This window comes from Nannospalax galili, unplaced genomic scaffold (assembly GCF_000622305.1).
Source record: "Nannospalax galili isolate Female #2095 unplaced genomic scaffold, S.galili_v1.0 scaffold111, whole genome shotgun sequence".
NCBI lineage: Eukaryota > Metazoa > Chordata > Mammalia > Rodentia > Spalacidae > Nannospalax > Nannospalax galili.
This window is the reverse complement of record NW_008330487.1, coordinates 15,408-30,730: the sequence shown is the minus strand read 5'-3', so window position 1 is coordinate 30,730 and position 15,323 is coordinate 15,408. Positions and strand designations below refer to the sequence as shown.

At 47.4% G+C, this 15,323-nt stretch overlaps 1 protein-coding gene across 1 annotated transcript in view; it reads right to left on the bottom strand.

Annotated features, from left to right (window-relative positions):
• The window catches only part of Bsdc1 (BSD domain containing 1), a gene marked incomplete in the record, with an annotated part of 28,897 nt that overhangs the window by 7,819 nt on the left and 5,755 nt on the right, over positions 1-15,323 (bottom strand). The window contains 6 exon segments of the mRNA XM_017801970.2: positions 3,813-4,283; positions 4,990-5,068; positions 5,248-5,316; positions 5,722-5,837; positions 8,130-8,184; positions 9,406-9,573. Of these exon segments, the coding sequence (XP_017657459.1) occupies positions 3,813-4,283; positions 4,990-5,068; positions 5,248-5,316; positions 5,722-5,837; positions 8,130-8,184; positions 9,406-9,573 (958 nt within the window).

Here is a 15,323-nt window from a genome sequence, read left to right as displayed (position 1 = left end):
CCCGCCTGCCTCTGCCTCCCAAGTGCTGGGATTAAAGGTGTGCGCCACCTCGCCTGGCCCTTTATTTTTATTTTATGTGTATGAGTGTATTGCCTGCGTGTAAGTAAGTGCACCCGTGTCGTGCAATGCCACAGAGGTCAGAAGAGGGCTTCGGATTCCCCTGAAACTGGAGTTAAGGATGGTTCGTAGCCGCCATGTGGGTGCTGGGAATTGAACCTGGGTCCTCTGCAAGAGCAGTCAGTGCTCTTAACCGCTGAGCCATCTCTCCAGCCACATAACATCAATCTTTTAAGATTTCCTCCCAGCAAGGAAGGGCAAATAAGAACAATATGTGTGTGTGTATACATGTATGTATAAGACAGATGATAGCTGGGCGTGGTGGCGCACGCCTTTAATCACAGCACTGGGGAGGCAGAGGCAGGCAGATCTCTGTGAGTTCAAGGCCAGCCTGGTCTACATAGTGAGTTCCAGGACAGCTGGAGCTACAGGGAGACCCTGTCTCAAAAGGAATACCCCTGCCCAAAAAAAAGACAGAGGATAATCTCGTGTATCAGGAACCATATTTTTCTTTAAAGATTTGTTTCATTTTATTTTATTTTTAAAGAGATTTATTTTATGGGCTAGGCATGGTGGCACATGCCTTTAATTTCATAACTTGGGAGGCAGAGGCAGGGAGATCTCTGAGTTTGAGGCTAGTCTGATTTGTGTAGTTCTAGGCCAGCCAGTTCTACATAGTGAGATCCTGACTTGCCCCCAACCCAAAGAATTTACTTAATTTTTAATTATGTGTGTCTCTGTGTGGGTATATGTTTGTGAGTGCAGGTGCCTTTGGAGGCTAGAGAACATCAGATTCTATGGATCTTTAGTTATAAGTGGTTATGAGTTTCATTATGTGGGTGCTGAGAATCAAACTTGAGTCCTCTGCAAGAGCCGTATGTGCTCTTAACCCTGAGCCATGTTCATCTTTCCAGGTCACATATAATTTTTTTTTTGGAGGGGGGGTCTTTTTGAGACATGGCTTCCCTGTAGCCCCCAGCTGTCCTGGAACTCACTGTGTAGACCAGGCTGGCCTTGAACTCAGAGATCTGTCTGCCTCTGCCTCCCGAGTGCTGGGATTAAAGGCCTGTGCCACCACACCTGGCTCACACATAATTCTTTAACTCTGTTTCACTATCCCTTATTCCTTTCCTTATTCTGAAAAGATTCCAAGAGCCATCCTTGTGCTCTTTTGTTTTCAGGAAGGTCTCATGTAGCCCAGCCTGCCCTCAAGCTCACCACACAGCTAAGGATGAAACTGAGCTCCTCCTGCTCTTTCCTCTGCCTCCCTAATACTGAGAACAGGTGTGTGCCATCAGGCCTGGCTTTCATTTCTTACATATACCAGGGTTTTTTCTTTTTCTCTTTTTTTTTACCAGGCTAAACTCTGGTGAAATCCAACTGTTTGTCTAAACTGTACCGTCACTAAAACACTAAAGCAATTCAATGTGGCTGGACAAAAGTACAAGGGCTCCCAGGCCTGCAGGCATTTGGCTGTAACCCCATCACTTAGGAGGCAGAGGAAGAGGACCCAGAGTTCAAGCCAGTTTGGGCTACGTAGCGAGTCTCAACAAAACAAAAACTGAAGAAAAAAAGGTCCAGCAGGGATGACTTGTCTCATTCAAAATTCATGACCAGCATCTCAAAGGGGTCTAGCCATCCCACACCTGTCAGGCCCACCATGTGTTCTTCCACTTGTACTGATTCATACTCTTCTAAGTGATCTTAGTGATCCCGGGAGAGTGATGTTAGTGTCTTACTAGTAGAACTAGGGATACTGCAAGATCTTAAGAGGGCTTTGTGAGAATTGAGTGACAGGCATATCCAGTGCTTAGCACAGGTCTAGACACAGAAAATGCTCAGAGAATGTTACCTATCATTACCACCACCATCTTCCCAAAGTAGGGCTCTGCCTAACTTTCTCCTTTGATTAAGGGCTATCATGAAACAATTACCTTCAATTTATACAGGAGTAAACAGAGGCTTAGAGAAAATCAGTAACTTCTAAAGTCACATGGCTTATGAGTAAAGTTGGGGTTTGTCCTCCAGATTCTGAGTCCTTGGCCTCTGTGGTCTGCTGCTTTATGGCCCCCAGTGCAAACTTCTGATTCTGGTTTAAGATGCTAGGTTCTTAAACTGTATTTAAGATCCAAACATCCCACCCATCTGTATCTCCCTTGCCCAGGAGAAGACATGGAAAAGAGGCTGTAGTTACAAGCCCTTAAATATGACCCCTCAATCTGGACTAGCACTCCCCAGCACCTGCCCCAACTCTCCACCTCTGTCTCCTTGGTGAATCACTGCACATGCTCAAAGATGCCTTCGTTCTCTGAATGCCTCTAGTATCAAGCCTGTCCCACACTGCATTGCTTCACGTTTCATCACAAAGATTGTCACTTCTGCCCCTCCCACCTCAGTGACTGATAAAGAGCGGGTAAGAGCTCAATGGATGACCTCATCAAACAAAGCAAAAGAGAAGCACTGGAAACTATGAAGCTTCTGTCAGGGAGCAGTGTAAGGCTGGGTGGGTCTATTTACCATCTACTGTTGCTCTGCAGCAGGCCAGGCCTCAACCTGCTGAACCAGCGTTAGCTGTGGCTGGCACTGAGCATCAGCAGTGACAGCAGCATGTCTGTCAAGGGGTAGCAATCTGCAGAGGGACTTTTGGCAAAGACAAAAAAGCTAACAGTTTTTTAAGTCCTGGAGTTAAATATGCTGTTCTCTGGCCGGGTGTGGTGGTGCACTTTTAATTTCAGCACTTGGGAGGCAGAGGCAGGTGGATCTCTGTGAGTTCAAGGCTAGCCTGGGTCTATATAGTGAGTTCCAGCTGGGGCTACAGTACAGGGAGATACTGCCTCAAAAACACCAAGAAAAAAAAAAAATGTTGCTCTTTGACACAAACTTGGTCTCCAGTCTAAATTTCCATCACACAGACAAGACACTACAGCTTTATTGTTGAAGCTGGGTCACCCTAAGTTTGTAGGTGTTTGTTTCATTCTGTAAACTACATGGAAGGTTTGCATGCTTCATAATAATAATGAAGGCTCACTGAATTCCCCAAGGTTCCACAAGAGAGAAGACCTCTAACATCATAGGGATTCCTGACCTGCGGCAAGGCTGAATTGTTTAAAAGGATAGGAATGAGCACAAATATAGTAAAGGGCTTGGTCCTGGACTCAAGATGGGCACAGACCTGGGTCTAAATCTAAGCTTTTCTCTTCTTAGTTATATGAATTTGAAAAAGATACTTAACATTTCTGGAAATTACTTTTCTCATTTGTGAAATAGTATCAACCTCACTGGGTTGTGAGCTGTAAAGAAAAATGAAAAACCATAAAAAAAGGGTAGCACAGGGTCTAGCCTAAACCTTACTTTGTTGATAAGATGCCAACAATGCTGGGTATGGTGAGTCACACCTGTAATCCTAGCACTTGGGAGGCTAAGGATCTGGGAGCTAAAGGATCACTGTGTAGCCAATCTGGGCTACACAGTGAGTTCAAGGCCAGCTTGGGCTATATAGGGACACCTTCAAAAAAACCAAAGCCAAACCAAACAAAAAGACCCCAGTAACTGTAAAACGAGCCCTTCTTTCAAAGACTATGTGCATGTTAGATAATAAATATGGCGATATGCAGAGCAGCTATCTTAAGTATCACAAATGAAGGATCTTTGCTCCTAAGATCATGACAAGGGACACCAAGACATGATACATCTATGGTGGCAATTTTTGCCTTTCCTGCTTACACAACCTCTTGGGCTTGGGCCTGTAGACTTACCTTTCTTGCCATTGTTGGAGGGTGTAGACTTCCCACTGTCTGAGTTCAGCTCGAACACTCGTAAGTCTGTGGGTGCCTCCTCCTTCAGAGTCTCTACTCTAGCTGGAGGCCTGGGCTCTGGGCCGCTAGGGCGGCCTGCAGGGATTGGGGGCTTGGAGGGAACTGGTGGTGGGGGTCCAGTCTCTCCCTCATCCTCAGGCAGGCTCTGTTCCTCCAAAGATGCCTCCAGCAGCTTTTGGGACAGGTCTTTGGGCAGTACTGGTGCCTCAGGTGCGGTGGCAGGATTGGCAATCTGTGTCACAAGGGAGACGCTCTCGCTGCTCTCTGATGGAGTCACTTCTGTAGGGGGCTCCACTGAAGTCTCTACACAGGGACTCTGGGTGCCAGGCCCACCTTCAGGGGATGTGGAAGTTTTGGTCTCTTTTGTAACTTTTGCTTCTTTTGGAGATGGTAAAATGCCCTCAAGCTCCTCTGAAGTGAGAGAAAGGTGGGGGAGAGAGTATAATCAGTCAGCCCCAAGACAACCTTGCAGCATGGACATCCCTTGAGGTTAACTCCAATGAAGACTAGCACTTATGTCCCTCCCTGCTAGTCCATCATCATTCTTTTGAACACCCCCCACCCAGTCAGTCTCACCTACTCAAGGGGCCAGGCTGGGATGCTAGCAACACAGTTGGAGACAGTGTAAGAGCTTGGCAAGGCAAGGCCAAGTGGTCAGCTTTGGGTTCAGATCAGGCTCTGCTCTATCTTAGGCATATGACTGTGCAGGCCACTACACTTTCAACTTGCTGGCTTATTGGTAAAAAGGGATAGTGAACTTCTGGCAAGGACTACACACATAATTTTAATGAAGGATGGACATACAACACAAACACATCTTGAGTCACAATCACACAATCTTATATAGAAGGTATATTTTTAGTGTGCTTCTCAGTAACTATGCAACCTCAGGCTCATGTATGACAGGGCTATTTATTCCAGCTGATATATATGTGATTTCTGTACCCAAGCTCAGGGCTCTACCAGCCTTGGGACACATCACTTCCTTAGCTCTGACTATGCTCAGCACATGCACTGTCCTCATTTCCTACTCTTCGCTGGGGCACCATGTCTCTGCAGACTTTCTAGAGTACCAGGCAGGCTTGTCACTTGCCCATCACACTTCAACACCTCTTACCTTCTTCCTCCTCCCAGCCAGGCTCTTCAGAGATGCTCTGCCCTGCACGCTGTTTCAGGGCATCCCTCCGGGCCTGTTCCTGATGGTGAGACAGTAATAAGCAGGAGGTCAGGGCACCTTCTTTACCCTGATCCTGACCTCAGAACCCTCGACACCTCCAGAAAGGACTGCAGTCTCCAACCCTTTCTTGCCTTGACAAAAATCCAGCCTGCTTTCCCCTGGGCTGAGCAGGGGTCTTCCCAAGCTAGACCAGAATACCTGTTCAAGTTGATGGACTTTATAGAAATACCGAAGCCAGAATTCTGAATGGGAAACAGCTGCTGGAACCTGCGGGAGGGGAAAACAGAGATGAGAAATTGGGAATGATGTGTGGGGTCTGCGTCCCTGTCTTATCACCTGATCCCAGCTGCTCTAGATTTCAGACACAGGAAGTGGATTTACAGTGATTATCAAAAGCCCTTCCCACCCCCACCTTATTTTTAGCCAGACCCACCTTCCAGGCCCAGCTTGGCCAAGGAAGGAGAAAAGAACTCCCATCAGACTTTGCCGGTCCTTCCATTTCTCACCATTGTCTGACTGCCAGAAGCCTGGCAAATCAGTCTCTTCCAGGCACGTTCCTGGCTCAGCACATGACCCATCTGGCTCTATAGGGTCACCCACTGCACATGGCCCTCCCACTTCCCGACACCTCAAGCTTGGAGCCAGCTGAGGTCCTGCTGGCTGGGCCCTCACCATCTTGGTGTAGAGGGCCCGGATGGAGGGGCTGCCTACAAGGAGCTCTGAGATCTCCCCCTTCTTCTCCTCCAAGCAGAACTGGGAAAGCCAGGCGTCAAACAATTCCGGGGGCCCTGCAGAGGGACAGACGCTGATGGTCAGTTCCCTGGGTCTGGGGAAAGACTGGGACTTCAGAACATACTTAAGCCTGGACTTGAACAATAAAGAAAACTGAACCAGACGTGGTGATGCTTGCCTTTAATCCCAGGGCTTGGGAGGTAGAGGCAGGTGGCTCGCTGTGAGTTCTAGGCCTGGTCTATGCAGGGAGATCCTGTCTCAGAAAGACCAAAAAACCCCAAGACATTTGGTTCAAGGTGAAGAGTCAGGCAAGGTGATAGGGTGGGTGGGTTCTACTAGGACAAAATCTCCAGAAAATACCACAGTCTATTATCTCTGTTGGCATTTTAGTTCACTGCATCTGGCTACTCTACTGAATGCCCTCTCTCTGAAATAGCTATTCTCAGGTCTCAGGTGGACCCACGTTGTCAGAGTCAACAGCTATGTCTCTCTCCTCCCTCACGTGACTGTGCTACACATTCTGACTAGGAGCCACTGCCTTCCCCTGGCAGCCCCTCTTTTGTCCTTTTCCTCCTACTTCTGTGGATACTCTGGGTCTTTATGGGTTCTTTGTTTTCCTTTCCTCACCTTTCCCACTGTGTCTTCCTGTCGTTTCATAACCCTGAGACTCCTGAGCTCCAGACCCAGCTGCAAGCACATGCACTCAATATGGTTCCCGATTGCTTGCCCACTGCAAACCCAGAAGCCACCCTAGCGTTCCATCTCCACATGCTCTGATTCTACTTCTTCAGCATCTCCTATGTTCTTTATCCAGCTTGCCTCACCCCAGGCTCTGGCCTGGCCTCTGATGAGGGATGCCCAGGAGACACCTACCTCACCTTCTGTCCCACCCTTCACAATGCTGCCTCAAGGGCTACTTTACAAAATACAGAACTCATCACTGCAGGTCTCCAAACTCTCTAACAGTTCCCTACCTGACCTTTTAACACTAGAGTCCACATATGACCTTCAAATACTTGTACACAAAATTTTATCAAGTGCTATCATTTTCATTTTTATTTCTGGTACTAGAGACTGAACATAGAAACTTGCATATGCTAGGCAAATACCTGTCACTGAACTATATCCCAAGCCCTTTTCAAATTTTATTTTGAGACAAGGTCTTACTAAGTTACCCAGGCCTTGAACTCATTAGATGGCCTAGCCTGGTCTCACTCTTTCAATACTCCGGTCTTAGGTACCACTACTACCCCTGCCCCAAGTAGCTGGGATTATAGGAGTATGCTCTTCTACCAGGATTTCGACAGACGTTTTTTGGAGACAGTGTTTTCCTGTAGCCCCATCTGGAACTCCACTATTTAGACCAGGCTGGCCTTGATCTTACAGATCTACCTGCCTCTGCCTCCCAAGTGCTGGTTTTAAAGGTGTACACCGCCACAGACCTTTTTGACTAAAGAACAGTTTAGAACCACTACTGTGAGTCTTTCACAACCGAACTCAAGCCACTTAATCTGGTATTCAAAGCCCTTCCTGACCAGGCTCCCCAACAGCCTTCACTTCCTCATACACTAGTTAATCTAGTGTCACTGACAGGAGCTCCCTGTTCTTTCTGGATTTTTAAAAACACTGTTGCCTTTGTCTGAATATTCTTTCCTACTCTTAAATACAAAACCAGCCGGGTGTGGTAGCGCACGCCTTTAGTCTCAGCACTCACTCGGGAGGCAGAGGCAGGCAGATCTCTGTGAGTTCCAGGCCAGCTGGGGCTACAAAGAGACCCTGTCTCAAAAAGACAAAACAAAACGAAAAACCAAAACTAATTTTTTTCTAATTCATTCTTAGAACTTGGATTCAAACATCACTTTCTAGGCTCCCTAGGCTTGGCTACACTCACACTGCCACTCCCTCTGAAGGTTTTACTACCTCTGTGTGATTCCTCAGTTCCTGTTTCTCCCTCTTTATAGCTGGCTCTAGAGGAAAGGGCAGCTTGACTCAATTCTGGTCTCTAGTTTCCAGGATGGGACTCACTGAACAATAGGGGCTTAGTAGTCAGGAGCCAAAGCAAAGGGCTGCAGGGATGGTAGGGAAGCTGAGCAGAGAGGATGAGGGGTCAGAGGAGCAAAGTTTATTCAGAAGTCAGAGTCAGGATGAAGATACCTGGGATTCAGGGAGGGAAAGGGACTATCAACCTACTTAGGGTATAAGGCATATATTGGTCCTATTCCATTTCCAGAATGTAGAGGAGTGCTTGGCCTGTACTACCTGGGTCAGAGGGCCCCCAGAATCCGTAAGAGCCCAGAACCTCTTGCTCTATGTGCCCCAAAAGCTCACCCCCACTGCTACCCCCTCACCATCAGGTTCGTTGCAGTAGGTTGCAGGGTCTGACTGCAGACTATAGAGGCGAGCCTGTAAGCAACAGAGAAAAGAACAGACATTCTGAGGAGTTGAACATAGTGATCATAGTGGCACTGGGCAAAGACCCCCAAAATAAAGGCTTTCAGAAAAATAGTCCAGGTATTCCAACCCTGAGAACTAAGAAAATATAGTAAGTAGATTATAAAATTATATGTATAAACTCCATCTGAAGTATGTGAATTTGAAAAATGTCAAATACAATTATGTTAATAAAGCCCAAATGTAAGGGCAAATTGTAAGATAATGCAATTACCCCCAAATTAAAATTATTCATTAACAATATCTTGGGCTGGGATGTAGTTTAGTGATAGAATACTTTCTGAGCACGTGTTAAGGCCAACACAGGAGGGGGACTGAGTTACAATGAAGCTCTGAGGGGAGAAGGTAAGAAAAGAATTTCTAAATTTTAGAGCCACTCTGTCAAATGCACGAGAAAGCTGTTCCACTAGGGCCACAGAGGGAGAGCTTTAGCTGATAAGCAGAAAGCCCTGCTTCCTCAGCATTCCATGAAGCATGGGCTGTCAGCTTCAGAACCTGAGCAAGTGATTTTGTGATGAGTCACTGTGACTGCTTAAAAATCTTATCATTTCATAACCTAGAATTCTGGCACGTGTTCAGTAAGTGGTGTCACCAATGCCAGTGCTGAAAACCATGCACATTTGGAATGGAAATTCCACATGGTAAGATGCATCAAAGATTCAGCTGCCATGACACTACCCTATGATTCAGGAGAAAGTGATCCATGAAACAGGAACTAGAGTAGCACAAACACACTGCTGTAGTTGTTGATGTAATTGGTATGTGTAGTTCTAGCAGAAATCAGTCTTAAAGAACCCAAATATAGCTGGGCCTGCTGGTGAATGCCTTTAATCCCAGCACTGGGGAGCCAGAGGCCAGCGGATCTCTGTGAGATCCAGGCCAGCCTGGTCTACTAGTAAGTTTCATGCCAGCTGGGGCTACAGGGAAACCCTGTCTCAAAAAACCTAACAAACAGGTACTATGTTTGTGAACAAAAAAAGGCTACATGCTGAGGAATCAGCGGTATCTTTGGGTGATGAGACTATGGGTTAGAAATATAGTAATTATCTTCTTACTGGTGCTCTCCACCTTAGTTCTACAAATATGTACATATTTTTGGCCTGAACATATGTTCTGTGAATAAAGGATGGGAGGTGAAGCCTAGCATTCCCAGGGAAGGCTGCCAGTGAATACCTTGGTGCAATCATAGGGCTCAGCTGTGCCGGAGGGTGTGCCCATCAGGGTGATGACATCACAGTCAATGGTTTTGTCCGGTGAGGGAGCAAAGGTGTCCGAGATTACCCCTAAGAAGTCAGATAGCCCTTTCTTCATTTTTTCTGTGGCCCCAGAGGAACCTTCAGTCTGCAGAGAGAAGCAAAGAAAGGAAGCAAGTGCCTAGGAGATGGCTGCAGGCTGGGCTCTGGAAGGTGAAGCACAGGGTGGAGTGTACTGTGGGGATCACAGACCTGCTTGTGACCGTTCTCCCCATCTCAGACTGGAGAAGGAGGCAGGTAGAGCCCTCCAATCCTAGTTGGGGATGTAGAAAGGGCTAAGGTAGGCCTGTTGAAAGATTTGATTGGCTGTTTCATCAAAAGATCAAGGCAAACCAGGCTGACCAAAAATTGTCAGGAGCACTGGGGAGACAAAAATTGTCAGGAGCATAAGGACTTGAGTTCAATCCTGTGCATCCTAAAACACCAGGCGTGGTGGCATGCACTTGTAATATCAGTGCAGGAGAAGCAGAGAAAGGCAGATCTCTGGGGCTTGCTGGCCAGACAGCCTAGTCTAATTGATAAGCCCCAGAACCAGTTGAGAGACACTCAAAAAACAAGGTAGATGGCCCAGAACCAGTTGAGAGACACTCAAAAAACAAGGTAGATGGCTCATGAGACCACCACCTGAGGGGGTCCCTTGGCCTCCAGGCACATGCACACACAGATTCTTTCATACCCACATGAACATGTACCCCGCCCCCCCAACGTGTCAAGGGGATCCATGCCATTTTAGCAGGGAAGAGAGCCTAGGCTGAGTGGTAGATTTGAATCTCAGGTCTAATGAGACTGAGCCCTCTCTTGATCTTAAGTGTCCTTATTTGTTAAATGTGGATAAATAAGACATGCATAATGCCTGGCACAGAACAAACAACAAAGAATAGTACTGTAATACTGCGATTCCATCATATTACTCAGGAAGTAGAACATTCTGTATGGATGTTAGGGAAATCTGAGCAGGAGAACAGTAAGCCTTGCCTTGCCTGGGAACTGGGATCAGCTGAAGGTCAACATATGAACCTCCTGGAGGAAGGAGCACATGGGACATTATAGGTCAGTAAACTGTCTTTGAGGCATGGATAGGGAACCAAGAGACCAGCCAGCCTCCAAAAACCTCATGGAAAACTATGACTTTTTTTTTGAGACAGGGTCTCCCTGTAGTCCCAGCTAGCCTTGAACTTGCTATGTAGACCAGGCTGGCCTTGATCTCACAGAGATCCACCTGCTTCTGCCTCTCAAGTGCTGGGATTAAAGTCATGTGCCACAACACCTGGAATAATATTTTTCAATTTAAAAAGAAATTGAGCTGGGCATGGTGGCGCACGCCTTTAGTAAAAACAAAACATTATTTTATGTGAATGAGTGTTTGCCTGCATGTATGAAAGTGTAGCCATGTCATGCAAAGCCCACAGAGGCCAGAAGAGGGTGTTGGATCCCCTGGAACTGAGTCACGGACAGTTGTTAGTTGCCATGTGGGTGCTGGGAATTGAACCCTGGTCCTCTGGAAGAGCAGCCAGTGCTCTTAACTGCTGAGCCATCTCTCCAGCCCCTTAATATTTAGTCTTGATTGAGTTTCCCAGGCATTTTCAACCTAGACTCTATCATGGTACCTGGCACTCATGTTGGCATAGGTCTATAATCATAGTTGAATTAAAAAAAAAAGGATAAGGGCTGGAGAGATGGCTCAGTATTTAAGAGCACTGGCTGTTCTTGCAGAAGACCCTGGTTTGAATCTCAGCACCCACACTGTGGCCAATAATGGTGCGTAACTGCAGATCCAGGGGATCCAAAGCCGCCTTCTGTTCTCCTTGGGCACTGCACAACACAGGTGCACTCATACACATAAAAGTTAAGAAAAAAACAGCATAAATAAATGAGGTAAATGATGCCTGCCACTGGCTAGCCTTACAGCAGCTTACCAAGTTACAACTTGTCATTCATACTTTTTGGTTGTTTTTTCCAGACAGGGTCTTGATATGAAGTACAGGCTTGTTCTGAACTCTCAAACCTCATGCATGCCTCTGTCTCCTGAATGCTCCGATTAAAAGCATGCATCACCACACCCAGCTCAAACTCAGGGTTTTGTGTTTGCTAGATGTGATGGTTAATATGGATTACCAACAGGACAGAAATCTAGAATCATACAGAAGACAAGCCTCTGGGTACCTGTGAGGAATGATATACATTAGGCTTAAGTGAGGAGGGAGGACCCACCTTAACTGTGCTTGGCACCATTCTATGGCCTGGGGTTCTGGACTGAAAGTCAGTTGAGACTGGCATTCATGGCTCTGCTTCCTGACTAAAGATCAATGTGACCAGCAGCTGCCTCAAGCCCCTGTTGACATGGCTTCACCACCACAGACTAGGCCCTCAGCCCTGCTATTACGGCTTCATCACCACAGACTAGGCCCTCAGCCCTGCTGTCACGGCTTCATCACCATAGACTAGGCCCTCAGCCCTGCTGTCATGGCTTCATCACCATAGACTAGGCCCTCAGCCCTGCTGTCATGGCTTCATCACCATAGACTAGGCCCTCAGCCCTGCTGTCATGGCTTCATCACCATAGACTAGGCCCTCAGCCCTGCTGTCATGGCTTCATCACCATAGACTAGGCCCTCAGCCCTGCTGTCATGGCTTCATCACCATAGACTAGGCCCTCAGCCCTGCTGTCATGGCTTCATCACCATAGACTAGGCCCTCAGCCCTGCTGTCATGGCTTCATCACCATAGACTAGGCCCTCAGCCCTGCTGTCATGGCTTCATCACCATAGACTAGGCCCTCAGCCCTGCTGTCATGGCTTCATCACCATAGACTAGGCCCTCAGCCCTGCTGTCATGGCTTCATCACCATAGACTAGGCCCTCAGCCCTGCTGTCATGGCTTCATCACCATAGACTAGGCCCTCAGCCCTGCTGTCATGGCTTCATCACCATAGACTAGGCCCTCAGCCCTGCTGTCATGGCTTCATCACCATAGACTAGGCCCTCAGCCCTGCTGTCATGGCTTCATCACCATAGACTAGGCCCTCAGCCCTGCTGTCATGGCTTCATCACCATAGACTAGGCCCTCAGCCCTGCTGTCATGGCTTCATCACCATAGACTAGGCCCTCAGCCCTGCTGTCATGGCTTCATCACCATAGACTAGGCCCTCAGCCCTGCTGTCATGGCTTCATCACCATAGACTAGGCCCTCAGCCCTGCTGTCATGGCTTCATCACCATAGACTAGGCCCTCAGCCCTGCTGTCATGGCTTCATCACCATAGACTAGGCCCTCAGCCCTGCTGTCATGGCTTCATCACCATAGACTAGGCCCTCAGCCCTGCTGTCATGGCTTCATCACCATAGACTAGGCCCTCAGCCCTGCTGTCATGGCTTCATCACCATAGACTAGGCCCTCAGCCCTGCTGTCATGGCTTCATCACCATAGACTAGGCCCTCAGCCCTGCTGTCATGGCTTCATCACCATAGACTAGGCCCTCAGCCCTGCTGTCATGGCTTCATCACCATAGACTAGGCCCTCAGCCCTGCTGTCATGGCTTCATCACCATAGACTAGGCCCTCAGCCCTGCTGTCATGGCTTCATCACCATAGACTAGGCCCTCAGCCCTGCTGTCATGGCTTCATCACCACAGACTAGGCCCTCAGCCCTGCTGTCATGGCTTCATCACCACAGACTAGGCCCTCAGCCCTGCTATTACGGCTTCATCACCATAGACTAGGCCCTCAGCCCTGCTGTCATGGCTTCACTACCACAGACTAGGCCCTCGGCCCTGCTGAAATGGCTTCATCACCATTGACTAGGCCCTCAGCACTGCTGTCATGGCTTCACCACCATAGACTAGACCCTCAAACCCAAGTCCAAAAAAACCCTTCCTTAAGTTGCTTCTGTCAGGTATCTGATCACAGCAATGAGAAAGTTAACTAGTATACTAGGCAAGCACTCAACATCCTCAGCCCCTACTAAGAATTATCTTCTTTAAATTTTATTTTTATTTTATGTGTATGAGTGTTATGTCTGCATGGATGAAGTATACCACGTGCGTGCAATGTCCATGGAGGCCAGAAGGTGTAGGATCCTCTGGAACAAGAGTTACAAATGGTTGTTAGTCTCCATGTAGGTGCTGGAAATTGAACCTGGGTCCTCTGCAAGAGCAGCCAGTGCTCTTAACTGCTAAGCCATCTCTCCAGTCCCCAAGAATATCTTCTTATGGCAATATTTCAATAGATATGAAAATGCCTAAAACTATACTTACCCTATGATTTTATCCAATTTTTTTTTTTTTTTTTTGATCTTTTTGAGACAGGGTCTCCCTGTAACCCCAGATGTCCTGGAACTCACTATGTAGACCAGGCTGGCCTTGAACTCACAGAGATCCGCCTGCCTCTGCCTCCCGAGTGCTGGGATTAAAGGTATGTGCCACCATGCCCAGCGATTTTATCCAATATTTTATAATAAAATATTATGGCACTGGACAAACATTTTAAAAGAATGTTCACTGATGGTGTATATATAATACTAGGCAGAGTGAAATAGGAAACTGAGAGTTAGTTAAATTTACATAATGAAATAACAGGCCATTTATAACCTCAATGAATGAGGTTTGCAGTAAGTCTAAGAAATAAGCTTAGACGCTGGGCATGGTAGCACATGTCTTTAGTCCCAGCACTTGAGAGGCAGAGGTGGGTGAATCTCTGTGAGATCAAGGCCAGCCCGGTTTACATAGCAAGTTCCAGGCCAGAGGAAGAAAACAAAGTTTAGAGTTGGATGTGGGGGAACATGTCTGTAATCTCAGCATTTGGGGATAGAGGCAGAAGCACGAGGAGTTCAAGGTCATCCTCTGCAACATAACCAGCTCAAGGCCAGCCGGGGCTACATAACGTGCTCTCTTATAAAAAACAAAACGGGGGCTGAAGAGATGGCTCAGGAGTTAAGAACACTGGTAGTTCCTGCAGAAGACCCAGGTTCAAATCCCAGCACCCACATGGCAGCTAACAACGGTTTATAACTCCAGGGGATCCGACAGCCTCTTCTGTCCTCCTTGGGCATTGCACGACATGGGTGCACTTACCTACACACAGGCAATACATGCATATACATAAAATAAAAATAATAAATAAAATTTTTAAAAAAAGGACAGCACACAGCTCATCTGCGAGTTTTGGGATCCAACACCGTTCACTGTCTCCTTTCCATGCCCTCCTGCCAAACGCTGTGAACAATAATACCCTGTTGCTCATCCAAACCTTCACCTGGAAGCAGAAGGCTTACGTAATGGGTACATCAAAGCACGGGTCGTACCTCCGTGAACTCCCCTCAAGACTTTTAGGGGCTGGAGAGATGGCTCAGTGGTTAAGAACACTGATTGTTCTTGCACAAGACCTGGGTTCAAATCCCAGCACCCAAATGGCAGCTAACAAGTATCTATAACTCCAGTTCCAGGGGATCCGACAGCCTCTTCTGTCTTCTGTGGGCATTGCATGACATGGGTGCACTTACCTACAAGCAGGCAATACACACATATACATAAAATAAAAATAATAAATTAAAAAAAATATATATGGTATTCGTGGCTGGCAAGGTGTCTCAGTGGATAAGGGTGACTGCTCCCAAGCCTGATGGCATGAGTTCTGTCCCAGAATCCCCAAGATGGAAAGAAAGGACTCCCAAAAGCTGTCCTCTGACCTCTATACTCATACTGTGACAGCCACCTACAAAAATAAAGGCATGGTGGCGCACGCCTTTAATCCCAGCACTTGGGAGGCAGAGGCAGGCCGATCTCTGTGCGTTCAAGGCCAGCCTGGTCTACATAGTGAGTTCCAGGACAGCTGGGGCTACAGGGA